The 27,265-nt window shown below is 46.4% G+C and overlaps 1 protein-coding gene across 9 annotated transcripts in view; it reads right to left on the reverse strand.

The window, feature by feature from the left end:
- The window catches only part of LOC124299696 (homeobox protein cut), a 94,112-nt gene that overhangs the window by 44,379 nt on the left and 22,468 nt on the right, over positions 1-27,265 (reverse strand). For all 9 annotated transcript variants that reach the window (XM_046752982.1, XM_046752990.1, XM_046752989.1 and 6 more), the window contains exon 3: positions 5,323-5,517. In XM_046752982.1, coding sequence (XP_046608938.1) covers positions 5,323-5,517 — 195 coding nt within the window. The remainder of the gene's footprint in view (positions 1-5,322; positions 5,518-27,265) is intronic.

Below are 27,265 nucleotides of genomic sequence, written 5' to 3' on the forward strand. Positions count from 1 at the left end.
TCGTCTACCTGAATATCAGCGTCGATGCTGCGGGCGCAATTTCGCGTCGTACATAGATGGGAGATGATGCCCGGCGTACATCTGCGGAGATGAGGCGGATAGCGACGCACGGAGGGAACGAGAGGATGTCTGCAGGGGAGAGAGAGGGAGTTCTCCCGCGAGTTTCTATATTTTGTTCTACTTCAAACTTACGAAATGAATATCTAACGATATTGGTTTCCCAGCATCCCGGATGCCCGCTTCTCCCAGCCGCACGCGTATGCTGCCCCGAATACCGCTGCACTTAAGTACCTACCCGCCTCATCCCGGTGCATCGCTGCATCCCGACCGACGCAATCCGCGTCATTTTAGCTCAAGCGCAAGTAGCCCTCGAGCCATCTGCCAGATTTTTCCAAATTTTTTTTCAACCCGCTGTTATTACAGGGGATACCTATACTCGGCACTCGGTCGGGTGTACGACTCGATTTCCGCGCGTTGCGTTCTCTTCCGCTTCGAATTGTCATTAACTCAATGGTTCGAGCACCCCGCCGAGTTGCACTGTCCCAGATACATTAATTATACTCGTGTATATACGTGAGAAAGTCACGAGAGGCGTTCGAACAGCCGATAACGCGTACAGATAACGGTTTGTCTATCCGAGTGGCTTCCGTTTCCGGCCAAGTGGCGGGGACGAAAAAATAATAAAACGTGGCCAAATCAGGGAGCGGTGAGACTTGAACTCGTCGGAAGTCGAGTCGATGGATAGATCACGGGGATGCGTCACGATAATCCGCGTGTCCGAATCACGGTCAAGGAATCCGCAACGGTGCGTGGTCGGAGAGATCGAAGGGCTGCGAACGTGAATCGAGCGTTAATTCACTCGTCCCGACTTCGAGAGACGTATAACACACCGAATTCACTCGAGTCGGGCTTGATTTATGTTCTATGATGTCTTTCGCAGAGACGAGACGATGCAATAAGGAGGCCGCGGGTACGGACCGCTGTTCCGAAGTAAGGCATTGGCGTTGATACGTATCGCAGCTAGAGGCTAGAGCGTACGTACGGACGATCGGGGCGGAGGGGAAATCATCCAGGAAAGCCGAGAGATGAAAGAGAGACCGAGCAGCGAATGCCAAGACAAACACGCCGGGCGAGTGTTTCAAAACACGTTGGCTAATGTACCGCAGCTAGCTCGGCGAAGATCAAGACATACTTACCTTACGCCCGCGCTCCTTGCAACCCTGCAGCACCGAGCGCACTTATCACGATCATTTCATTCTCTCGAGAAACGCTCGTCGTTTTACGCGCGTGCGCGCACGCGTCCGCTGTCTTGTCTGTCTCGCGAGACTTGCGTACGAGCGAAGAGCGAGATCTCCTCGGACGCGCGTTTCCGACACATAGGTAAGCATCTCATGCCGAACCGGCGGCATCCGGGACACCGATAACCTGAAATATAGCCCGGCAAGCCGGCTCGCGAGCAAAGACAGTATTGTCCGAGTCGTGTCGCGTCGCGGTGATTTAAGAGCTGAGAAAAATTGCCGCCGCGATTAACTTTCAACGCTGCAAACTCACGACGTCAAACGTCGTTTCGGGAATGTACCAACGAAAGTTGAAAACAAGAGGCGTGTGCAATTTTCCACGGGTGCCTGAGACGCAAAGCGTATCTTGTTAAACGTGCGTTCGAGAATTTCTCGCCAATTTTTTCCAAGCTATCGATGTCCGGTTGCAGCAACTGTGCAATTTCGTTGGATAAAAATAAATTCGCTCGAAGGTTGGGACGAGATGCAGTCGAACTCTCTCGATCGAGTGGGTGTCGCAAGCTTGCGTTGCATGGACGATCACGCGGCGGGAGACAATGGAATGTTTAATTGTCACGTATCTACTGATACCAATCTATTTATCTGCCTGTTGGCAGACCTACATTTATTGTTTAATTAATATCGTGCCTAATCGGTTTATGGCGCACACGGCGCCTAACCTCTGAGAATATAGGCGCGTCACTCACAGCGCGCCTTTGGAAAATGAAGACAGACTCGTTAGAGCGACCGGCTTGGTTGCAGCCAGCCCAGCGTAGCCAACGTGTGAAATTATCGTTCGCCTGTTAAATGTTTGTCGTATTTATCGCCCATATTGCGCAGTCGATTGCTTCTCCTTATCGCTTATAAATATTATCAGTAAATCCCTACCTCTTCCAAGGCTCGCATAGGTGTCTTATGGTATCAGCGCAAATATGGAAATATTGCCCCCCTTTGCGTAAGCGATCGTAATGGCGGTTCGTTCCTTCTCCGCAGGTTAACGCGCAACCGAATGGTTTTAGGTCGACGACGGTTCCATACGCGTTTCAAAGCGCACTTACACGTGTCTACCCCATTGCATGCGCGTGTGTCTGTACATGCAGACATGTAATATACGTACATCATACATCTATTCGAGAGCTGTAATCGAGCCAAAAACCTCCCCGCGTATGCGAGAAGCAGCTTCGTTCGGCCAACGCCTACACCGCGATTTTCCAAACTTAAACGCACACGCGACGCGCCTGCAAAGATATGCGAATATATAGGTGAATGTGCAAAACGGTCAAACAGCTGCACCTTGCACCCACATGCGCATATCCTGCTGTAAGTCAAAGAGACTCCCCGTCAAAACGTAATTGTTTCCGAGCAAGTGCTCGAGAAGGCTCGTCTACCGCGAGTCTGCCGCCACTTCTATAATGACACGTCTTTCGCCTGCTACATAGTTGTTACAACCATGCAGTCGAGCGTCATGGTCTCTTGAACATCCTTCAATCCTTGGGACGAATAACGACGGTTGAAAGAAAAGAATAAGGAAAGTTAATCAAATTATTCTTATCGCTCATTCGACGTTGCTAAAAAATTGCCGAATTACTTGACTTTTAAAATACGATACTATAATTGAAGTTTTTCGCGCGTATTTTCAATGCGCATGCATGCGGAATTAATACATTGAATTTCTGATAATCGTACGCATCGATCTTTATATCGCGGTATTTCCTTAGAATCTTTTTTCAATTTCTTCAATAAAAGAAATGAGAATTTCCTAACAGAAAACATATGAAACACTCGGATTTTTTTCGATTTTTTCAGATAAAATCCTGCAGAACGGTTTTTCCCGACCGCAAAGAGTGTTGCGTGATCACAATGATTACTGATGCGAATGATGAATACGCGAGCGTCTGCGGGCTCAAATGTATATGAACGTTAATTCGATGCAACAAAGAGTCGGGATCTCCGGAAAAAATAACCGCAGGTTGCAGATTTTATAAATAACACAGTCTATCAAGTTGTACAGAGAAAAGTAGGTATTTATGATAGAAATAAATCATCGGTCGGTCGGTGATACGGATACATTTAAACGTCGTTTAGCTTGACGTATACCGAAGAGCCGTTAAGCTCGATTATAGCTTCTCAATAAAGACATTATAACCAGGGAGCTAAATTCTTATCCGGTATAAACATGCCATCAAACATCTTGCCCGCCGCCAAGGAAAAGTGGGCGGGGGTGGCTTTGAGATTATCGGCTCTTGGATTACAACGAAGCTGAGCGTTGGGCAAACGATTTTCTTCGACGAAGGGATGAGAGTCGAACCTTCGTCGTTATGAAGACGCCCGAAGAGAGGCGCGATGTGGAGGCTTCGAGAAGGGAACCGAAGAACGCGGAGAGGGACATTTATTGGCTTTAAGAAGCTACTCGTCCAACTTTTTAACCGGAATTTTTATCACTCTTTTTCCCACGATTTCCGCCCTCTCAACGTTCGAGTGTTTGCCGCTTTATTCAAGACTCGAGATTCAAGACCCGCGCCACGGATACAACTGAAGACGAACTTGAAACTACCGGCAAACTTTCCTCTTTCACCGTTGATCTTGCTTGTAACGATTCGCGTCGTTTTAGCAACAAGGCGTCACCCACCAACTGACCAATCCTTTTTCCGTTTTCCGAAGCAATCAGTTAACCCAAGCGCATACGATGCGTTCGTAATCCATCGCTGCCCTGCCGGTGAAGCCAGGTGCGACTCACGATCAGGCCGGACGCCCGATGCAGTCAGTTACAGGTATTCGAAACGGCAACAGGTGTCGTTGGCTGAAATTTGTTAATCAATGGCATTCCCACACCGTGCAGGCGACGCGTACGATGTACACATATCCCACCGGAGTCCGACCAGATACCTGAATTTCATTTCATCCGATTCAACGGCGAAGAAAATATGCCCCGCATGCATCGGGTGATCGATCACCCCGAGCGCTTGATCCAACGCCAGCAGGACGCGCGTATATTTTACCGATTTCCAGGGCTTCCGGTCCATTAAAACCGAGGCATGTGGCTCCGCGCTTTTCCCCGCTCCCGTCGCCCCCGTCGATCTGCGCCCATCGGCACCGTTCCTCACTGTTACAATTTTTATCCGCGTGATTCAGCCCGCCTCCTCGCCGTATACCGGACCATTTCGGCGGTAATACCATTACCGTATATTTATCGAGAGGGTAAATAACCCGGCAAGAGTACGCGGCCCGTCAGCCTGCAAGTCCGCCAATTCATCCGGCAAAAATAGACCCGAAGTGTTCGCGTACCTACTATAACCGCGAAGCCGCATATTCAGTCTTGATCGTCGCCGAAAGGCTCGAGGACTGTCTCGGCCCTCGCCGTTCGATACGTCGATCCGACTCTCGGTAACGTCGAAGGGGTTCAGTTTTCGCGGCAAAAAATGAGGCATCAGTTTCAAAGCTGAATGGATAATATATTTCGAATACTTTGCGTTCTTGTACGATGAAAAAAAAATACCCATAGATTGGTAGTTTTTATTACAAGTGAATATTTGTAATGAAAACAAATGGGGATGATAAAAAAAAAAAAAAAATGTGCAAAGAATCGACTCGGTTAGCGTTCGATTTTTATTTCAACATTCTCGGACGTTTTCTCGTTTCTCTAATTACTCGCAAGTACAATATTGATTACACCGAGGAAAATCATAGCATAATAAATAAGGAATGATTCAGGAACACAGTGCAGTGTTTAGGGTTTTCATTTCTATACAGGGTATTTCATCGATGACGAATTCCACGGCGAAATGAGAGCGATATCAACGAAACTTGAGGAATCGTCGAAATTTAACGACGCCGCTGCAGAGATGCACCGATGCTGGGAATTGGCGTCATCGGTAAACAGCTGCAGAAACGTGCATCGAGTAGCACTGCAGGTTATTTTTACCGAGGTCTGATCATCGCTTCGCGGGCCGTTCGTTCGTATAAGTGATTTTTCGCATAGCCGCAGAAATCCCGAGTCGTACCAAAGCGGCGCGTTATAACCGGATGTTTGAATCGGATGACTTACCTCTTTGTCTTTGGCGTGCAACTCCTGTTCGAAGTTCGCATTGGGTGTCCGCCTGGGGTTGTTCGGGTCGTGTGTCTGGTCCCCGTGGTGGAGGTTCTGGGGCGTTTGCGGCCCCTCAGTCTTTGTCGTTCCGTCACCGGCTGCAGCGAGCTGTTCCTTCAGCGCCGTCACCTCTTTCTCCGCCAAAGTCGCTCTCTGTAATCACGAAAACGGTATCGGAATCGTTAATGAGAGTAGGTGGTAGACGGGGGATGAATCGATGCCGCGAAACGGGGGTGAAACGCGTCGAGGTGCGAAAGAACCCCTCGGGGTATAAAAGCGATTCTCGTTGTTATTTTGACCCCCGGATTATACGCGATGCGAAAATCGTCTACGCCAGGCGCGCACGGCAAGCTTATATCAGGTACACATATAGTTTATACAATAAATTACGTTTGTCGCGAAATCTACTTTGGTGCAGCTTATACCTGACACGTTTTATCGTCGATCTGGCGCCAATATGCGACGGAACCAATTTCACCCAGAAATAGCAACCTGGCGAGGTCAATGAATTTGCGCAACACGCATTTATCGAGTGCGGCGACAATTGTTTACTGCATTATTGAAAAAGAATTTATGTTTTATTTTTTCCCTCAAGAATGCAGAAATTACACGAAAACAATAACACCCAGGATTGTTGGAACAGATCGATCGTATCATCTATACACGTAAGTAAGCCTAACGCAGATTTGCCTCACTTTTTAGTTCATCGGGGTCTGGATAATTGTAATTCAGAAAATAACTACCAACAGGAAAAGTTCCGAACTCTCCACCGTAGTCAACGACATTCGGAATGTCTCGTGACAAAAGAGAAGTAAAAATAAAGAAAATATGCGTAGGTTAAAAACTATCCGGACCACAATTCCTGCTTGTTTTTCTTTCATACGAGAGAAATCGCTGCAGGAGGGAGAGTTTTTCAAGAGTCGCTCCATAGTCTACGTACCACGTGCTTCTAGGCGACTGCGGGGAAGATTTTTACACGCGACAGTGGCTGCCGGGGGATGAGAGTGCGGTGCATAACCCGTTTGATCCAAGCCAACTGATCGATATCGGCGTTGGTCAGGTATCATCTATTGTCCGATACCCGCGTCGCGTCGCGTCGTTCCGGGGACGGCGCGCATCGCCGGAATATATGTAGGTATACAGCGAAAGAGAATGGAATAGCCCCGACCCACCTACTCGATACCTACCCATCTACGGTTATATAAGGGTGTCGGACCGCCGCTGGCTACTTTGAATATAAAAGCGTCTATAATTAATATCCGTATACCGGAGAACAACGCCGCGTTGCAGGGCGATATTTATTAGATATTTTATGGCTAAAGTTTAAAAAGGTAATCCCTGCCCTTGGTGGTTGCGTACAAGTAGGTACGCGGTTATACGGCTACTGTATCCGAACGTTTGTGTGCGGGGAGATGGAAAGTGCAGGGAACCACCCAAAGTCCTGCGATCGAGGCGTCTGTGTTACGTATATTACACGTATACATATACGTCACACCTGTACCTAAGTGTGCGGAAAAAGAGCAGCAGCCCATGTCTGCAGGTATTGTATATCAACGAAGAGAGAGAGTACGAAAACCTTTTCGCCGTTTCTCGGATGAGCTTTCTCTTTCTATTTTTGTTTAATTTGTTTTCTCTCTTTCTTTATTTTCCTACGCGTAATAACAATTCTTGGTTTCCGTCCGCGAGGGCTGCTCTACAATCCAACGCACTTTACGCGGTTACACGTCGATATCCCCCACATATGTAATACAAGTTTGTCCGATAATTGTAAAATTAACGGTACAGGTAGGTATGTGCGTACATACATGCATGATGTATTGTTCGAGGCGGGTCGTATAATACCTGGGGGGTGAAACTTTAACCGGGTTCAGGGGGGCGCGTCGATACACGTATATGTATACACGACTGATCTACGGATGTGTGCGGAAGTTGCCAACTATGTATGTATCGATTTGATGAACCGACAACTCCTCGTCGCCATGAATCATTGAGTTATGGGCTAGGATCGGCGACAAACGAAGAGGTGGATACCAGGCAGGATGCGAAGAGTCGAACTTGCACGGCGTATGGATGTCTGTATAACGTCTGTGCGCGTGCGTGTGTATGTGTGTATCTACGACTAGTAATGTCCCATTGTTTCCTGAAAGAGTAGAAGAAAAAAAATTAAAATAAATAATAAAACGAGAGAGAGAGAGAGAGAAACAACAGGAAACCTCGACGATATTATCGATAATTACTAAATGATACGGAAAGCGTAAATACATATATCTGCAGCACCGCCCGCGAATGCTAATACCCGGGAATTTTAATGCGATGGTTTGACGTATCGATAGGCTCGGGGTCACATCCTGTCCCGAGTTTCCATCACGTGAACGAAGAGCAAAAATTATTTCTATCGAGGTTTGCCCATCGTCCGGACATGCGAACATGCAGGCACGCAAACGAGGAGTCGGCTTACCCCAGGATCATTCACGCGGCATAACTCGCCAAGATCTACGTACCTACTTATACGTTGCGTACCTCCGCGCGAGCCGCGTAATCGAGTAAAATATTGGTGAGGTGTGTACACAAGATGCGAGAGACCGGCGAGTCGGAGGGCGTCATTAATCAATTTCAATTATCAATCTCTCCTCGGAAGACGATACGTCATCGGGCAGTAATGACAAACACATGTCTCCGTATCCTCGTTGCGGCTCGAGATGCACGAACTATAGAACGAATGCGTGTAGGAATATTTATACATATATCATACGTATACACGTAATATACGTAGGTACAACTGCACGGATCCCATACCGTGTATGTGGCGCGGCATGTTCGTATATCGGACTGATCTATATAACCGCGGCATATGTTTAGGTCATTAATTAGCATCTGGAGCTAATTAAAGTAATTAACAATTCGGCAGTAAAATATGACCGGCAATATACATCTATATATATATATATATATATATATATATATATATATATATATATATATAAAAAAACTATCCGTTTGCATGGGTGTGCGTATGTACGCGGATGCTTATTAACTCAATTAATCCAGCCGGTACCCCCCTGCGACTGTCTATCATTTCTACCCGGGCGTATATTATACTTTCACTCCGTTGTTATACAACAATCGATCAGAGATATTCGTCGACTGACGAAAGTTGAGGGGCGATCTGTACGACGATCACGTGATCGCATACTTCGAGGAGCAGGCTGTAATGAAAATGAAAAATAATTTCTACCAGTTTCGCATTATCCATCACGTATAACGTACACTGCAATAATAATTGATGTCAAAGATTGCAAACGTTTAAATATACAGGTGCGTGTATGATGTTTTATTATATACGCTGTATGTATATTTATACCGCTGACGATAAGTCTGCCACTCGAAGCCCGCGTGGATCGCGTTTTTTGGGTCATTATTATTAATACCCGATGTTACTTTTTTCTTCGTCTCGTTCCTTTTTCAATTCGAAAACGAACGGTCGATTTGGCCGATTAAAAGTCACGCGCCATCGAGGCCTCGAGAGGGGTGCAAGCAGCGCAGCGCAATAAGAAGCGGAATGAAATTAGGAGAAGCGATACATGTACCTGTATACGTATACCCAGGTAACACGGTCCCAAGAACTATCGTGACGGATAACATTAAAATATGCTGCTAACAGCGATCATGCCGAGCAGCGACCAGCAGCCGTTCGAAGGCCGAACAATCCTCTGTTATTATAAGTATATTAGGAACAGACATTCGTTCTCTCTCACGGCGGACACAGTCGATCGCTGATTGTCTTCTTTCGTCATTTTTTGCTCCAGCTTGTCCCGTGATTTTACGACTCGGGGTTTCACACCGATTCCCGCATACGGCGGTACAAGTGTATAAAATTCTCCGCAGACCGGGGCAATTATACAAAAGTAAAGAAAGAACCTCCGCTTTTCTCCAAGGTTTTCCGCACCGATTCGACGAACGGATAGCTATATCTTGTCTGTAACACGACGCGGGCACGGAGGATCACGGCGAATGATTTCTTCTCCTTTTTCTTCTTCTTGGTGGCCTCCCCCGTTCGCTTTCCCGACTATGATTTATTAGCGCAAAGGCGTGGGTCCGCGATCGAGTTCAACGGAATTACGTGCCGTCCGTTGGAGCATGGGCGTCGCGACGCCGTATATTTACTTCTCAACTCCGCGTCGTTCCGGAGACGACGACAACGACGAGGACTATTTCGATCGGGATGCAGAAAGAATGCGGGGTGTTTGACGGAGAAGCGGCCGGCTATCCAAAGTCCCGGGAATAGGGCCCAGCTGCTCCTCGACGCCGACGCCTGCATCCACGCGCACCAAGAATCGGACAGCTTATAGGATTCAGGGCGAAACGCGTCTCCGCTGCCGGCCGTTTCCGTCGACGTCGAGCGAGCATCTGTAGAAATACCCACCACTTTTTTCAACAGTTTTTACTCTTTCTCTCCCCCCTCGCTGTGTGAACGAGGCGATGTGGCAAGGCGCGTGGTGGGAAAATCTTCAACCTTGACTGGAGCCGTTATCCTTGCGACAATATCCGCGATCCGTTTGCGACGAAAATTCGACACCGCTCCGCGAATCGATTATATGATGCGGTAGATAAAAATTCACGGGTTAATTAGGCGAAACAAACCGCGAGATGAGCGCCGAGGGCCACCCTCGAGAGAATTCAGAGAGAAAACAAACCCCGAACGATTAACCCGGCGAACACTCGCAGCTCTAAATCCCATGAAACGCGCGAGATTCGAGCCGCTTCATTCAGCGAACAATGACACGTTGTTGAAACAACCCCGTAACAATTCTGACCATTTTCCACAAATCGATCAACGATCATTGCTCCGTAGCGAGTGTAAACGATCGCGTATAAAGAGACAATAACAATCTCGTTACTCGCCGCAATATTTCGATTTTGCTTGGTCTGCCGAACACCGTAGAATCGAGGCTCGTGTGCTGCAACGCGAGAGGATCCAATCGGCCCTTTGACTACCTCGAACAGGGTGCACGCACGTCACGTGACCGTAAAATGTTTAACAGTATCGTTCGGACAAGCTCGAGCTGTTTTATCATAGATTGTACAATCTAGCAAAAGTACAATTTTTTTTTCTTTATGCAAAGGTTACGCGACTAAGAAAGAGAGCGTGACTGAATGGAAAACAAGGTCCCTCGATTATTCGGGCATATCTTGCGGGGTATAGATTACAATATTATCCAGCTTATGTCTTATACGCAGAGAGGAGATCACGGGAATGTTTCAGGAGGGAGAGACCTGACGTACACCGGCACTCCTGATCGTAACATAAATTCTAATGACAAGCTGTGATGAAAATATAAGATTTTCTCTCTCCCGCAGTTATCGTATGGCATTATTGTGTCGTACGGAGGGTTAATGCGTTCTATTATACGTAATGTGATGGCCACTTTTTATAGTCAAATTTTCTAGCATATTAATATATTATACAGGTACCCGAGTATACTTGAGCAGCATGAACAACCGTATCTATATACAGGTTTGCGCAACGTACAACAAAAACGATGAAGATCTGCAGAGTTTCTGCGAAAGGACAGGGAAAAGAAATCTAACTAAAACTGAAGAGGGGGAAGGGGAAAGGGGGAGAGAGAGAAAGAGAGGGGAGAGGGCGGTGCTTATGTCTAATGATGTTTAAGAACGGGCTTTAATTTTTCATTAGTACAGCGCAGCACATCAAAGGCCCCGTCTTCATTTTTAGTCGATGCCTTCGGGCTGCGCAGAGAGAGAGAGAGAGAGAGAGAGAGAGAGAGAGAGAAAGGAGGGTGAGAGAAGGGCGAGATTGTCGCCGCGGTTTCGTACCGAACCCTTCTCTGCCCCCGATATATTGACATTTCTTAAATATTGCAGAACGACTCTTTTATATCGTAAATCGCTCCGAGGGGCGGAAGTACAAAGGATATCGGAAGACCTCGAGGAATAGTTCGACGGGACGGACGCAGCAGGCGGTGGCCGCCCTGACGAATACCGGGACAAGTACCTGTGTCAAAAGTATATTGTGTCCTGCGCGGAAGAGTCGCAGGGGGCTCGGTATAAAATACAATGGGGGGGGGGGGGGGGGGGGGGGGGGAAGGTCTTAATCAGCCGGATGTTGAACAAGGAGGATGAATCGCTGCCGCAGCGTGCATCTCGGTGAAAAATAAAAGTTATTCCGTAGGATCACGATTATCGGGGGGCTGCACCGAAGGTACGAGTATAACAATAAAGAGGCGAAACACAGAGCGCGGTTTTGAAATATCCGGTACCCCACGTCATACACGCACGCACACAACGGAATATTCTTAATCTTTGAAGGTGGCGCGAAGGGGGCGAGGGGCGAACGCGGCCCGGTTACGACTGCGGGGTGTTATATTCTTCTTTTTTTTTTCGAGGGGGCGCGCGCGATATTTCAAATTTTCTCATTACACGCCGAGGTGCGAATGATGTTCTTCTTCTCTCATCCGCCGCCCTCCCCCTCTTCAATCTCACACCAACCAGCCATCAGGGTGAACCACCCCTCTTGTATTTATTATTAAGATATCGACCGGCTTTATCTCACCCTCCTCCACCCCCCGTGGATGTACGAGTCCGTAGCGCGATGCTGATAGGACCAGCTAGAACAGTAGAGGCGGGTAATCTGCACCTACCCTTCGATCGCGAGCGAAGGCCAGAGATCGGCTCTTCCTCGCATTTTCTTTAAAAAAGAAAATTTTCAAGCCTACTGCAGGACAGTGACGACGATTTGAGCGAAATATTTTATACAGCTCCGACGATTCAGCACCGAAACAGCCAGCAGTTCGATTTTCCCTCTGGACGTTACGCACGTGTTTTCGCCTAGTCGCAGGGCCTGATCCCGCGGCTAGATAATCGTACGAAACTGTGAGCTTGGGTGTGCGGATGGCACAGCTATACGTGTAAGGTTGCGAGGGCAGGTTAAAGTTCGTCGAATCAGCTTGTCAGCACGGTGTGCGTTCGAGCGTGGTTGCGGAAGGCTGAAAGTAGAAGGGTTGAAAAACAGAGCCGAAAAATATACGTGCTGCAGCGTCGGCACGGTGCATGGGTATGTACTCGTGTATACGGATACATATCCAGTCCCTGTATCTGTTGCCCGCAGAGCCTGTTGGGTAGAATGAGTATGCAAATGTATCGGGTTATTATTTCGGCAAGTGACTCTTCTGGTTTACTGAAGTTGAAAACTCACGAAGCATCGAAATACCAACATAGAGAGAGGGAGAGGAAAGAGTAGGAGAGAAAGCGCGGCGGGTATATCAAGTACCCTCGCGATATTGAGAAAAATGCCAAACGATCTCGTTAGTGTCGGTTCGATAGAGAGCTAATTATGATCCTCATTCGTCATATCGTACCCTCAAGAATTTACGTCTCGTCGTTCGACCTTACAGACGACCCGGAGTGATTATCTGTTATTATACCAGTAATTCGCGCATGATAGCCGGAAACCGCCACTTATATACATGGTCATTTTTGTGCGAGAAATCCGTCCGTGACCAACAATAATATCCCAAATAAACGGTTACGTCTGGTCCTTGCAAAACTGATTTCAGAAGTCCGTTAGTACGAGGCATTAATACCGCAATCAACCCGCAGTAAAGAAAATTAATACCGCTGTACGTGTATATCATGCGGTTGGCTGTTGTTCCGCTACAGGTTGGAGAAAAAAAAAAATGCGTAATATTTTTGCATCGTAGGTGAAAAGTATGCGGAAGGTCGAAATGTCGGCAAATCCGTAGACGGATCCTGTACCTACAAAGTGCACGTTAACGGTGTACCTATACCGCGGCCGCGGCCCATAACGGCTACCCCTATATACACTTTTGATGCTTCGCTTTGAAAATCCTTTGGATCTCAAAGTCTCGTCTTTTCGGGGGTTGAAAACGTCGATGCCTTCTGAAAGGGTTCCTTCCATCCAGCTCCGATCGGGGGCGATAAAAGCGCCCGTGGCGGGAAGAGACGGGGGGCCGCGAAGGGGGCGAGGGGTGGGGAGGAGGGGTAAAACACTAATTAGTTATCAAAGGGTGAAGAAGGGTTTGGTGACAAAATAGTAGAACCGCGTCTCCCCTTCGATACAGCCCCCATCCCCATCCCCATTGCCATTGCCATCCCCGAGCCGTGCCTCTCTTTAGATAGCATCCCCCTACTGTCTTAATACTCCGGGGAAGGTCGGTATTGATTTTCGAATCATTAATTCTACGCCTAATCAGAAGTTGTGATATTCGTAGGGTGGCTCGGGGGCGAGGATATGGATGGGGACGGAGACCGGAGGGTATAAGGTGGGTAACGAGACGGGATCTTTAAAACGTAACGCACCTACGTACGGTACGCGTGCGAATGTAGAGCTTGTTTTTTTTTTTTACCTTTCAATTTCGGAGGAGTATCAAAAAAAAAGAGGGTTAATTTTCTCAACAACGCGCGGGATTACCTGCCAATTGATTGTCGAGAAGAGCCACTAGCTTCTATAATAAGTTGGGTCGATTATATTTTTGGAGATAACTTTAATCACAGCTGGCTCATTTTCATAAGACGCATTACTAATTTTGCATGAAAAAAAAAGAACGCACTGAATCGTTATTGAACACATAGTACAAATTTTAGTTTGTTAAAACCGTTCGATGGAACGGATATTATTTCGGTGATGCGAAAGTCTACTCTAGGACAACGTGCCAAAACTGCTATATTTCGGTACAAGTAAATGTCAAGATTATTGTTTCCTTCTTCACTTATATTCTTCGCTTATAAATACTTGCACAAGATACAGAATTTTTAGTAACAACGGAAAAAAAAAAACTCGATGCGTCCATTGTGGTCATTTTTCGTATTATACCTCAGGCTATCGTAATGGCCTATGTAAATCAGCCTATATCCTGATTCGCAGTTGTGTCGCCCAACGTCAAGTTAAAGCAGGACAGAACATTGGTCCCTCTCTTTCCCGCTCGGGATTATACGGTCAAAGTTTAGTCCGTAGAATAATATCCCCCCGTAAATGCATTATGGTTTATGTTATATGTACCGTATACACGAATGTACGTCGCTCCGCAGTCGATATATGTATAAACAAAGTTGCACCCTAGCTAGCGACACCATAACGCACACGCGGCACGTCACAAGGAATGAGTAATAATTTAAAACAGGAATAAAATCGATATACCCCCCCACCCCCCTCCATCATCCACCGAGAGCTGCGTCCACAGCGGCATACGTGTGTGCAGGAAGCACCTACGTTTCGCCTCTGAATGAAAGTAGCAATACAACACTGGCATTCCCTCCATAGGCATCGCGTTCCCGGGTGTAATTTTGATCCGGCAACCCTCCCCCGCCCCTCAGTTTCGGCCGGTCTCAGTCGCCCGACTGCATATGTAATAATCAGACGAATGACTCATTGATTTAGTTACCAGATACATTGCGTGTGAAATTAATATTCCATTGTTCTCGTGTTCAAACGCGCGGACGCTGCAGGCTGCCGCAGGATGCCTGATTTATACAGGTTTCTCGAATATTCGACTACTGGCGAGTAAGAAAAAATATATGTTTATTGTAATAAAGAGTAATCTAGGAATTGCGTCTAAAGGAGTGAACGAGGGTCTCCGTGTGTAATGAGGAAACTTCGAGTCAAAAGAATATGCTAACAGCAAAGAATGGCGTGTGAGAAAAGTGGATGTATTTGAAATCGAAATTTTTCAAAGTCTGGAGACTCTTATTACAATAAGATTGTTTGACGCAGTAACCTTGTTTGTTTGTAAAAAAAATGATTAAACAACGAGTGAATATTACATCGGCAATGGTCGTGCCAGGGTGTATAGGGGGTGTGAAAACAACTTCGTTAAATCACATACGCCTACTTGGATTTTTCTAGAATTCTATTTTCATACCTTATATTTATACATGCATATTCCATCGGCGAGGTATCATAATAACGATTACTCGGAATAACCAGGCAAATGATGGATGTACTTTGTGACGAAGCGATATGTCGACAAATATCTTTATTTGGAACTGAATCGTGGTTTTTCGTTTTTCCTGCATGCATGCATCTCGCCTGTCGCTCGATTTATAGGGAATTTGTTATAACAAGTGGTTGACACAATCGCTAGATAACAACTTATCTCCCGCACGATGTATCATTCCCGGTACGAATCACTGCGAATTGTAACTTCTGAATATCATATGTAAGCGTGTGACGCATGCGAAAATTTGCTCGTGTACAGTCCTGCCCTGTTCAACGCTTGATAATTGACTCGCAAGGCGGTATTGATGAAGGAGAGGGAGCGCGATAGGCTTCTTTGTTTATCTTACTCATTTTTCCTGTGATTTCATTACACGCACGCTTACATTCGTATGATTTATTCCAGACGCATTTGCATCGCACTGTCCGCGGTCAAAAGTCCGTCTTAGAAAAAATTCTAAGCGCATAAATTGACGATTTTTATATTTTATGTCCATTTCGCATTGACAGTGACTCGCGTATCTTATACGTGCACACACTATACGACGAGATTCACGTTGAATGTTAATTAAATCGTTGGTACTGCATCGGTTGGCTCATAATTGGATATCTCGGATTCTTACTCGGCTTCGAATGATTATAGTTTTGCCATCACATGCAGAATCGCAGAATCGCAGCGCCAATTAGCATCGAGTAAAACGGCTAATATTCCCGATAATGAAAATTCTACGATTATAGTACGAGCATGCTCCGTGCAATTATGCACACCTACGCGCATCCAGGCGCCTCGTTTTACGGTGGGCGTAAAAATCTTATTAATTTCGTTGCATTTACCATTTGATCTAGCGAATATAAAGTAGAGGTTGGATATTTCCGTACAGATTTATCGTTCGTACGTAACCGTATCCCTGCGCAGCTGCAGATATTACAGTGCGTATAATACAAACGTGAAAAAACACACTTGCAGGATTCACGTTTGTGGTATGTAATTTAGAAATAGCCGAAAGTATAGCGCGAATACCTGGCTGCAGGCGGGCTTTCGGTTTATGCACGTTTCACTTGTGTTATACCTATATTTAGGTGGATTAAAATCGCTAGAGATGAACGGTCGGACGGATGGACGGACGGACGGACTTCATCAGGAGAGACGGAAATATGAGACGAACGAAGGCTGCGTGAAAATCGCTTCAGAAGGGGTTTCAAAGCAAGCGGATAGGGTGGCGGAAGGGGTTGGGGACGGGGCGGGGGTGACGGTAACGGGGGCGGTAATGGAGGTGGGGAAGCTCGAATCAAAGGGTTGCGACGATGGGGTGAAGTGAACTCGGTTAATTATCTTTATCAATCATTAGAAATCCATTCATCAAAGACTTCAATGCCGCGGAAAAAATCATCAGAGTTATTGGCCGGTGCAGGAAGTACGATGATTATCCGCGACTTATATGTAATACTGTTTCTATGACGTGTATTATATACCTACCGAGGAATAAAAATTATACGGTTTCCATAATTGTTAACGAAACCGCGGTGATATTTTTTTTTCTTCCACCGTGTGATTTTATCACTTTACTCGAAGCTATTCAAATCGCTTCGAGGATCGCCCCGGGGTTAATATCGGGGAACCCTTTACGCGAGAGCACCCTCCGTTGGTGCAGAGGCGGTAGGTATATGCCTACCTATACGCAAACGTCGAGGAGGAGGATGGACGTGTAACGAGTGAACGCAAATTTTTCCTTCCACTACGTCATGATCGATCCTTCAAGTTTTTACGCAGCCACTTGTATCTCTGCTATATACGTGTCATCGGATGGGTAAAGGATGAATAATTAGTCGACCCATTTTTTATCGCGCCATTAAAATAGCGCGCGTGTACCTACATTTTTGAAATTCCCAGCACTGCGTCGCATCCGCACGAGCGAAAGATGCAGCAAGCTTCGGACGAATGAGGAGGCAGACGGACAGAGAGAGAGAGAGAGAGAGAGAGAGAGAAAGAGTGAGGAAGAGAGGAAGAGAGGGGGAGAGAAAAGAGACGGAGATGAAACCTTGTTAATGCGGAGGCTATACAAGGGGTTGAAAATAAGCGATAATACTCAAGCTTTACTTAGCTAATTAGGGCCACCTGGCATACCGTCGAAATTCGCGTTTTGTCTCTTTTTCGTCGCTCGGTCGGTCTGTATTAATTCATTCGGATATCATTTTCCCCAGGCAGGCAGAGGCTGCAGCATTAACGTTCTCAATCAGATTAATTAAATTATTTAGCACAGTCTCGAATAATTTCGAACGTACAGCGGGAAGGATTCGATGACGGGGTAACAAAGTCTGCGAGCATATTACGCAACCTGCCCCGTACAAATATACGTCCTTACGTACACTCTTACGCTGGTAGTGGAAAAACGAACGAAAGTCCGCGGGGATCTGCCGCGGGATGGTCAAGGCGGCGAAATTAAGGGAGCGCGGGCTTAATGTAAAGTCCGGGATAATTACCCACATGGTTGGCAGTGCGCATTCGAACCCCTTTACTTTGATCAAGTCTGCACTGTTTTTCTTCGCTCACCTTTTCCGTGGCGGCACCCTTCCGTTATGAGAGATGGCCAACCTTTACTCTTTCGCCGGCGGTGTAATTATTGTTTCCACCTGTGCCACCCTCGCGCGCTTCTAATTTCTAATTTACACCTTTCCCGCGTGCACTCGCTTCGCCAAAGTAGAAACGTCGTGGGGAGGGAGTACGAGGAAGGCGGAAAATCATCCCCCGACGAGACCTTTTCGAGAAATAACATACCCACCCGGTCGGCATCCCTGCACATTTCTCGGCTCCATTTCATTTTCTTTTCTCCTTGTTTCGATCCTGTTGTTTTTAATTTCGACACACCGACTAGTATCCGTGTGCATTATCGTCATTTCTGCGCAGCGAACGACGATTCGAGTAGCGCGTATTTCAACTAATAGAGAAGAGAATTGTACGGCATTGGAGTTTTCAATTGGCGGATGAGAAAAGTGGCGTCACAAATGGGTGGGTGAATAACGTTAAACGTATAGACCGTGATTGCGGGTTTGATAAATGTACATAGACACGGTTAACAGTACGTATAGCCGAGCATCGAAGTGTTCATGCAGATACAATATAGAGTACTTGAGATACGTACAACGTACAACGCGCTGTCAGTTTGAATAATTTATTAATGAATTTCTCTTTCGCAATTGGAATTGGATTGCGCCTACGGTTGAAATTCTAGGCAGAGTGGGTAGGTGGCTCTGTATCGTTGGGTGGGTAGATATTGGAAGGAGGAAGCGTTGGTATCGAGTACCGCCCCCACGTCTCGTTCACCCTCTTGCCGCTACCTCCTCCTGCCAATGCTAAATTCAATTTAATATGGAGAGGCAGAACGGGGTTTGTATTCGATATTTATAATAACGGCGTATTAATTATTGCGACTGTATCGCCCTGCACGTCGGCTAGAAACGCGAACCAACTCACCCCCTGAACCCGCGTACCTTCGCCTCTGCACCGACCGACTCACAGTCTTTCGACGATATTGACGAACGAGTTTGTAGACCGAGGGTAAATTACGACGGGGAAAGTGGAGGGGGACTTTTAATATCATTCCGTCACATCCCTTAAATATAAGTCGATGTTTCGTCGAGCGGGTGCAGCACCTGCTTTACACGGCCACCGTAGTGGTGGAATTTACACACACCCGCGAACCTGGATGATCGGGAAATTTGCCACAGACGGAAAATTATCGAAAGAAGGCCCGACTGCGTAAATAAACGTCCGAATTAATAGGTACACAGGTTTCACTTAATTGTATTATAAGCACCGGACGAATGATTTCCTTTCCATCTTAAATCGTCTCATTTACACACAGCATCGGCATCAGCATCAGCAGCGACACACACGCATACAGGCTCGTTACCCCGAGGCGTATATTAGTTTCACACATCCGTTTCCGGTCGCATAATATAATAATCAGTCGCGGGTACAATGCGTTGCGACGCGGCTCCGTGCGCGAGCGTTGGTCGAACGCTTCCACGTACACACATATACGGCTATTGCCTGGATGCGATCACTCTGTAATAAGTATGCCATCCTGCGGCGCGACGACCAATCACCGTTAAAAAAAACTCGCGGGGGCTATTCGCGCCAACGAGAGTGAAATAAAGAAAATAGAGCGCGGGTGAGGAGTTTGACACAGGAACGTACACAAATGAAAAAATAAAAAGGAAAAACCACGTGTATTTGTTTAATTATTAAAGGAGCGGGATTAACTCGGTAATTGAGCGTCAGATGACGCTCATTGTTTCCGTCTGACACGCTTTGTGTCGCCCCCGAGACGTAGGAACGACGGTACGGTGTGGGAGTTGAAATTTTGAGGGCCTCATAGAACCCGTGAGCTTTCCCTTTCCTCCCTTCGCTTCCTTTTCTCGCCCTCTCTTTCCACCGGGTAGTTTTCGGCTCTCCGAGAGTCCCGTTTCCATCATCAACGCCTGGCTCAATAATGCGTACCTACACAGAAACAGGCACGTATACGTGCACGTCGCATACGTTGCGCGTGGACCGCACGAGGTAATAGACAGGGGCCAGTGTTTTAATCGTATGCACAGATTAGAACAATGAATTGGCATTATTCTCCCGATCCTGCAGAGCAGCCTGCGGGGCACATAGAGGAGTACCAACTTGAGTGACGGGTGTATAGCATCCCGTTTGAGACGGGCATTAACGCATTATTATACACGTGTGCCGTTCTCTTATATATCGGTTCTTATACCCACGACACGCTGCACGGAATTCAATATTTTACATCTTTTTTCTCACTTCGTGCGTGTTTTCTTCGCGATTAGGCGTACGCCGTACATGCGGTCTTCTGAGCTTCAGGTACGCGGCTAATTTCACCGACGCCGTGCTTACGCCGATTCATCCCTTGATCCCAAGATTTTGGAAACCCGCTAACGTTTAATAACCGCCGATCGCTCGCGAGTTTCGGCGCGTAGTTGTTACAACTCGATGCGTATGCACGTATAAGCTGCTGTACCGTATAAGGTACGTCTACAACGTCGACGGCACCGCGTGCGTTCGCCTCGATAACGCGGTATCGAAGGTGATAAGCAAGTACGCGATACGATACGGTCCAGCAGGAAGACACAACACACAGGGGGTCGAAGGCACGTCATAGTGTGGTATTATAATTACAAATAAGCGAATATTATTTTATTTATTGTTAGTCACATTTCTTTTTTTTTTTTTTTACTCCTTTCACCTTTGTTCTTGCTTTTTTCCTTCTTCATTATTCGACGAGCCGTACGTGCCGCGTTGCGTTACGAACGTCTTGCGTTACGAACCGATCTTACCTGCGCATTCCCCAATCTCGACTCGAACGCAACAGGATCGCACAGTAATTGTGATCAACCCACCGCGAGTAACGAGGCTTTTCGGTTAAATTCTATCGCGAATGATCGGAGTCGAATGTTCGCGACGATATCGATCAAGGCAATTAGAACGTCGCGAAAGATTAGATCGGTATTCGGATTCTGAATAAATAAATGCCCGAGTCTTGTTTTACGATCAAAGTTATACAACGCCACAATCGCTATACGATAGTCGGATATAACACGTTATACACGGATGGAAGAGGTATGTATATAATACGAACTTGGTGGACATCTTCGAGCCCGTGTATATTTATACATCGACGTCGAAGAGCGAGCCAGAGCTCCGAAGGCGGTTTGAGTAGGTCGTAGACCCTCCTGGGTGGCGACCGAACCTTTATCTTGGACACCGCGACACCAAAACATCTCGAAAGGAACATTATAAACAACAAGTCGCTAGGCTCCGGCCAATCTTCTTATTACAAACATATTTTTACAGGTATTGTGTTTGCACGACTCACCTCACTCGAGGGTGAAAAGTGGGACGAGGGAAAGTGGAAGTGGAGGGGTTCAAGGAAGTCGGGGAAGAGGGGTTTATCTCGGAGTGTCGCGTCGATGAAAAATGATCCTTGTGAGAGAGCTTAACGGGTCGAGGAGTGCAGCGAGCACGGTGCACTGCTGTCTATATCTACGTATATAGCTCGAGGTATGCCAACTGTCTTCAATTATAAAACATAAGCGTACGCACGCGCGCGAGCGAAAGTGCTGCGTTTATACGGTGGGTACATATGCGCGTATATGCATATTGCAGCGACTCGAATCTCGCTCTTCTCCGCGTACCCCCTATTAGATATCTTTCTAAAAATATATGTCGTATCACACATACATTCTCATTGGCTCGCGGTGGCGGAGCGGAGAGTGAGAGACGACGTATCGCACGCTGCGAAATGTGCAAGTTCCCGATCGGTAGAGGAAAAATTTCAAAGCTTGACCGATAGGTGAAAAAAAGCAGCATTTCACATTTCATCACGCGACGTGGAAAAGTTTGATATAAGGGGGGGACTGACGCGGGTAACGAGAACCGAGGAAATAGCCAAAACGGTTAGATAAAACGATTGACAGCCAACGTCAGGTGCACACCTGCAGGTCGCGCCGTATAATGTCCGTTTAATTCATCCCCCATGAGCTGCACTGGCAGTTCGGTTTAACGGGGGCAGAAGTGACCGCGACTAAACGAACCCGATCATGCTCACTGACAACCCATCAAACTTGACGACAGGAACGTCCGTGACAAACGACGACGACGAAAACCGTTCCGTACACCTACATCTGTGCGTTATGCATCGGTGCGTGTGTGTGTGCACGGGGTTCCGAGATACGTACACCGCACCGAATAATCGCGGTTATGTGTAAATCGTTCCGTGACATGCGTTAGCGGGGGTGAATATCTGGTGTTCGTTCGTTCGTTGTATCGCAATGGGCAACCCGTTACGTTCGCAACAGATTTCAGAGTGATTTGATCGCCGGCTAAATTTCGATTAATGCGGTACGTAATTTTTCTACGAATTTCTGTTTAGTACGCGGATTTTAATTACGGGGAGTCATTGTTTCAATGATTTAATAAATATAACATTGCGTCTTTTCGTTTAAATTGAACTAATCGAAAGTAATTGTGTAACTAGTCGACTTTCATAGTAACACAAAATATCAAGTATTTCGGATGTTTGTGAGTAAATTTTAAAGTGGTTGTTACTATTTTGGACTTACCATTACACTTTTCTTTTCTTGCCGCAGTATAACTACTACGGATACTTTGAACTGTGATTATTTTCACACAGGAAGTAAAATGGAAGTGCAATCGATCACGCGTTCAGAGTTCGGAAAGAAATTTCCTCTTTCGTTCTTTGAGTAGGTGTCTTATTTTAGCCCTAATTAGTACCTCTGCACTGTTTCACGCTTGCGGTCAGAAACATTTCCAAAACTGACGCGTACAAAGATTATAAAATAAAGAAAACAATCGAATATTTAAAATGAAACAAGGTAAATAATTGAGAAGTGAAAGTTCCGAGGCTGCACTGTCACGTATATTACAAAACGATTACGTCTTTGTTGATCGTCGTGTACAGGCACGTATGCATACACAGTTTGTACAGGTCTCATTATATCTATGATTCAGAGTAGCGACCGCTTAGAAGAAGCGTATCTCGTCTGGAAACGAAGAGATTTTTACCGTATAAAGTTTAGACTACATACCGAATGTATGTACGACCCGGAGCCAGACGGTGCGGAGGGAATCCAAACAGTCAAAACAGAAGTTGAAGACGCGCCGGTTCGGTCGTAGGATCGCAGCGGGGGAGTCATAAAAATATTTTTAGATCCGAATACTTCGACGTTTCGGGTGGTGGAAAGAGAAAGAAAGGAGAGAGAGAAAAAAAAAGAGGGAAAAGTAAGAAAACAAAACCGAAAAAACATTTGAAAAAAGTGGGTAGAAAAAAATTTTCCGAAGGAAGAAGAGCCGGGACGGAAATTAGGAAAGAAAAGGAAATACTCAGCCGATCGAAAAGAATACGCGTTGCATCCCGCGCAAGCAGCGATATGACATCGAATACACGTGTACGCGTGTACGCAGGCATAAAGCATGGTTCTTCGTTCGCGTTCGGCCACGTGTAACCGATACATCAGTCGAGCCGGTCGGTCTGTCCCACAAATCCGAAAAATACCGCAGGATTCAATCTCTGAGGCGAAGAAGAACTTCCCTTCTCCCGTACCGTGGCTTTTTTTACGTTTAATTTTTTTCCTCTTTTTTTTTCTTTTTTTTGTTGTTTTATTATCGCGTCAAAGATTGGGACCACGTGTTCCCTGCTTCGAAGAGTCGCGAGGGTGCCGCTCTTCCTCCCCTTCTCGTTTCCTCGATATCTTCGATACACGCTGCTGTCTGCTGTCGTGCGGTTGGTATATTTCTAGACTTTTCCGGGACCAAATACTCGCGCTTCTTCTTACTCAAGTTGTGCGGCGATCATACGCCTCTGCATCCGGAACACGTTACTCGTTATTATACACTCGGTTCACCGACGCAAACGCACGCGGGGGATAAAGACTCGAGTCGCGTCTACTTCCACTGAGGAAAAAACGAATGTGAACAATTTCAACTTGTAGATGAAAATCTGCGGTAGAATTTAATTCGCGACGAATCGAAAACATTTTTAAAGTTATTAAGAGATTGCACACAATTGTGAAGACCATGTACGGAAGCAGAGAGCAAGCAATGTGTAACGTATTTAGAGAACGAACGAACCATCGTTTACTTGACAAATAGAATCGTCGTTTCGGTTGTCGAATTTTTTCCTTCACCTCCAATAATCGGGCATCTGCCTGTACTTGACAAGCCACTCGATCTGACTATCCATCGAACCTTTTCTCAGGACGGCAGTAGCTGGCTGATACATAGTTTCCGTAACGATTCTACGATCAACGAAGCGTCAAAATAGCACAATGGGAACGATAGACTCGCCGAGATGTGTTTACAATTTTTGTTTCCAATTTTCACGCGTAATTGGTCACCAATGGGACCGTTCGGTACCCAAGGTACAAGGTACAAGGTCCGTATAATAAGAAGACTCCGGAGAGTCGAAAGTTCAAAGATCGATCGTAGGGATCTCGTGCCGACTCCTAGATGTTTTCTACGCTCTCCTCTCCTCTCGACACTCATCCAGCTATACCTATATCCGATAGCTTTTGTATATGACGCGGGGTCCATGAGACTACACTGCGAGGGACGCAAGTGCCGAGTCACGCCTTGGCAAACAGGGATGTCAAACAGATGTCTCATCCGGACCGCCGCCGATGGTTGCTCCTGATGCTGATGCTGATGCTGCTTCGGCTACCGATGCAGCTCATGCTGCCTACGATGTCTATAAGATGTAGTACAATACGTATATACATATATGCGTGTGTGCGTGTGTGTGCGACGCTGCCATGCAGGCTAGGCGAATCAACCGCCAACGCGCTGGGTTTCTCTTCAGACTTCGTACACGTGGTGTGCACATACATATATATTTATGCATACAGCGTAGTGTACGATGACGATGCCGTCTGAAATATACCAGTCGATGAACTTTTCTGCAATGGATGCAGATCTTTCGCGAGTTATTATAGCCAAGGGCATCGGGATGATTACTGATTAGGGCAACTTGGTTCAAGTCACATTTCAACAATACGGAGACTGAGCTACAGCGTAAAAATGTTTCCCGTTACTCTCACTTCGTGTTCGTATCACTTTTTTTAACAATACAATCACTTACATGCACTTTAAATTTGATAATTTTGATTTGATTTTACAATTTAAAACAATGCACAATTAATATAGAATTTTATTTTTAATCAATCTATATCGAGCTCAATTGTTTGAGATTTAACATTCGTTGATCCCGTAAAGTTGTCCGAATCCAAAATCAAACTTTCCCACACGAGTTATTGCGATCATTAAATTACCTTCCTTCAGATCCACGCGATACAGATGAATGATACAACAAAACTGTCATATTAATTGCAAGTCGCGGTTTGTTCAGCGATAGAATTTCAAAATTTGAAATTCCTAGGTTGTGAGAACAGACATCACGTATCCCATAGATTCTCGCGGCCAAGACGATATACATAGGAAAAAAAAAAAAGAAGAAAAAAATGAATAAATGACCGAGAGCGATCCTCGTAATCCCCTCTACTGCATCGTTTTGTCCGAATGAACGCGTACAAGTAATATAAACAAATAATATGCGGTACACCACGCATCGGCCACGATCATTATTCCCATCGCGTATGTCACAGATGCATTGTACAGTAACGTATTGTGCCCGAGGCTGGAAAGAGAGCGGCGTCCCCGCTCGCTTCTTGGCGTAACTTTCGCAGAGTCGGTATCCGTGAGGCGAAACAAGGATGAAAGAACCGACGGTAGGCCACCGCGGCAGATAGACGCGGTATCGAGATAAAATCCGAGGCTGTGATTGGCCGGCTTTCACGGTCCTCGGATCCACGCTGCAAAGGCACGACGGACGACGTAAGGAGGCGACACCGGCGATGCGTGCGTCAATCCGACGCGCCGACACGCCGAGAGTGTAAGGCGGTAAGTACGTACGAGGTAACGTAAGACGGAATCCGCGGACAAAGAACGGATCGTATCGAGTAGCTCGCTCCCTCCTCCGCGGCGTGCCATCTTCGCATCTCGTTTCGACGAGTGGAGGAGCGTCAGAGCGCCGCGGCGTCGGACGTCGGACGTCGAGCGTCGTTGGTGGTGGTGGTGGTGGTGGTGGTGCCGGCGTGAGAAAAGGACTCCACCGTTCGCCCGCTTGCTCCCGGTCCTGAGTTCGATGCCTCGCGACGTGGGAAGGGGAAACTATACCGAGAGAGGGACCCGCCCCCTTTTTTAAACCACGCCTCTCTCTACGCCTATACGTAGGTACGTCCGCACGACGCGGCAGGCAAGACGATTACGCTTGTGTGCGTGCGTCGAAGGTAGGTAGGTAGGTAGGTATGTGCGATGATACACCTTCCACCGAGTTAGCCCAACAGCCCGTCTCTGTCTCATTCTTATCTCTTTCTGATTTTTTTCACACACACCTTATGATATCTGCACCTTCAAGTTCCGGACGAACCTGGTCACAAAACACACACCGAGATATCGAATTTTTTGAAATCTGTAAACGACAAGCGTGCATACACGTAACGCAGTGCCGGTGTAATATGATATACTCCCCCAAAATATCGTATTCGATTATCAAACTTTGTTTTATTCATTCGAGCCGAATCGCGTGCAACGCATGCCGCTGAATGGAGATTACCGTGGGCAGCGCAGATGGAAGTTTTATTAGTACGTACAATACGTTACACACTGCAGGTACAGAATATCTTTTGTCGCATGGGGTATCAATTTTCTTTTATTCTCTTCTGGCCATTCATTTCATTTCTCTAAATTATCCCATTGTGCACGCGTTTCTTTTTCTTTCTTACGCCTTCGTTCAGAATTTTCAATAATCTTCTCCCCGTATCGTCATACTTCTTTCAAAATCTCTAGTCTTTGAATTGAATTGAAAAATAGTGTAAAACCTGTGCTAACCATATTAAACGGCATCGTAACTCCCTGCAGATATGTATATTGTATATAGTATAACGTACATCTATTCATGCGCTGGCGGAATAAGTTTTCAACGATAATTATACTCTCGTACGTGGCGCCACGTGTTGATGTTTTGCACCTACACTCACGGTGAAAATAGCACGCGACGCGCATACCTTACGTAATATGCAGAAAGTAATATGTAAATGTGTCGAACACAAGTATGTTGCACATCGCAGTGTTGCCGCTCGCTAAAGTAGCTTGACAGAGACAGGCGGTTAAAGGTAATTCAGACGAGTATGCCTGCAATCTACGTACAAGGAAACACGTGACTTACTGGCGGATGGAAGACGCGGCTGTCAGCAGCTTTTCAGCTTCTGATGCGTACGTACTTGTGGGATGCAACGTGATATTCGAGCAGGAATATTGCAAATTGACGGCGTATCGAAAGAGGTGATAAT

This window comes from Neodiprion virginianus, chromosome 3, assembly GCF_021901495.1.
Source record: "Neodiprion virginianus isolate iyNeoVirg1 chromosome 3, iyNeoVirg1.1, whole genome shotgun sequence".
Classification (NCBI taxonomy): Eukaryota; Metazoa; Arthropoda; class Insecta; order Hymenoptera; family Diprionidae; genus Neodiprion; species Neodiprion virginianus.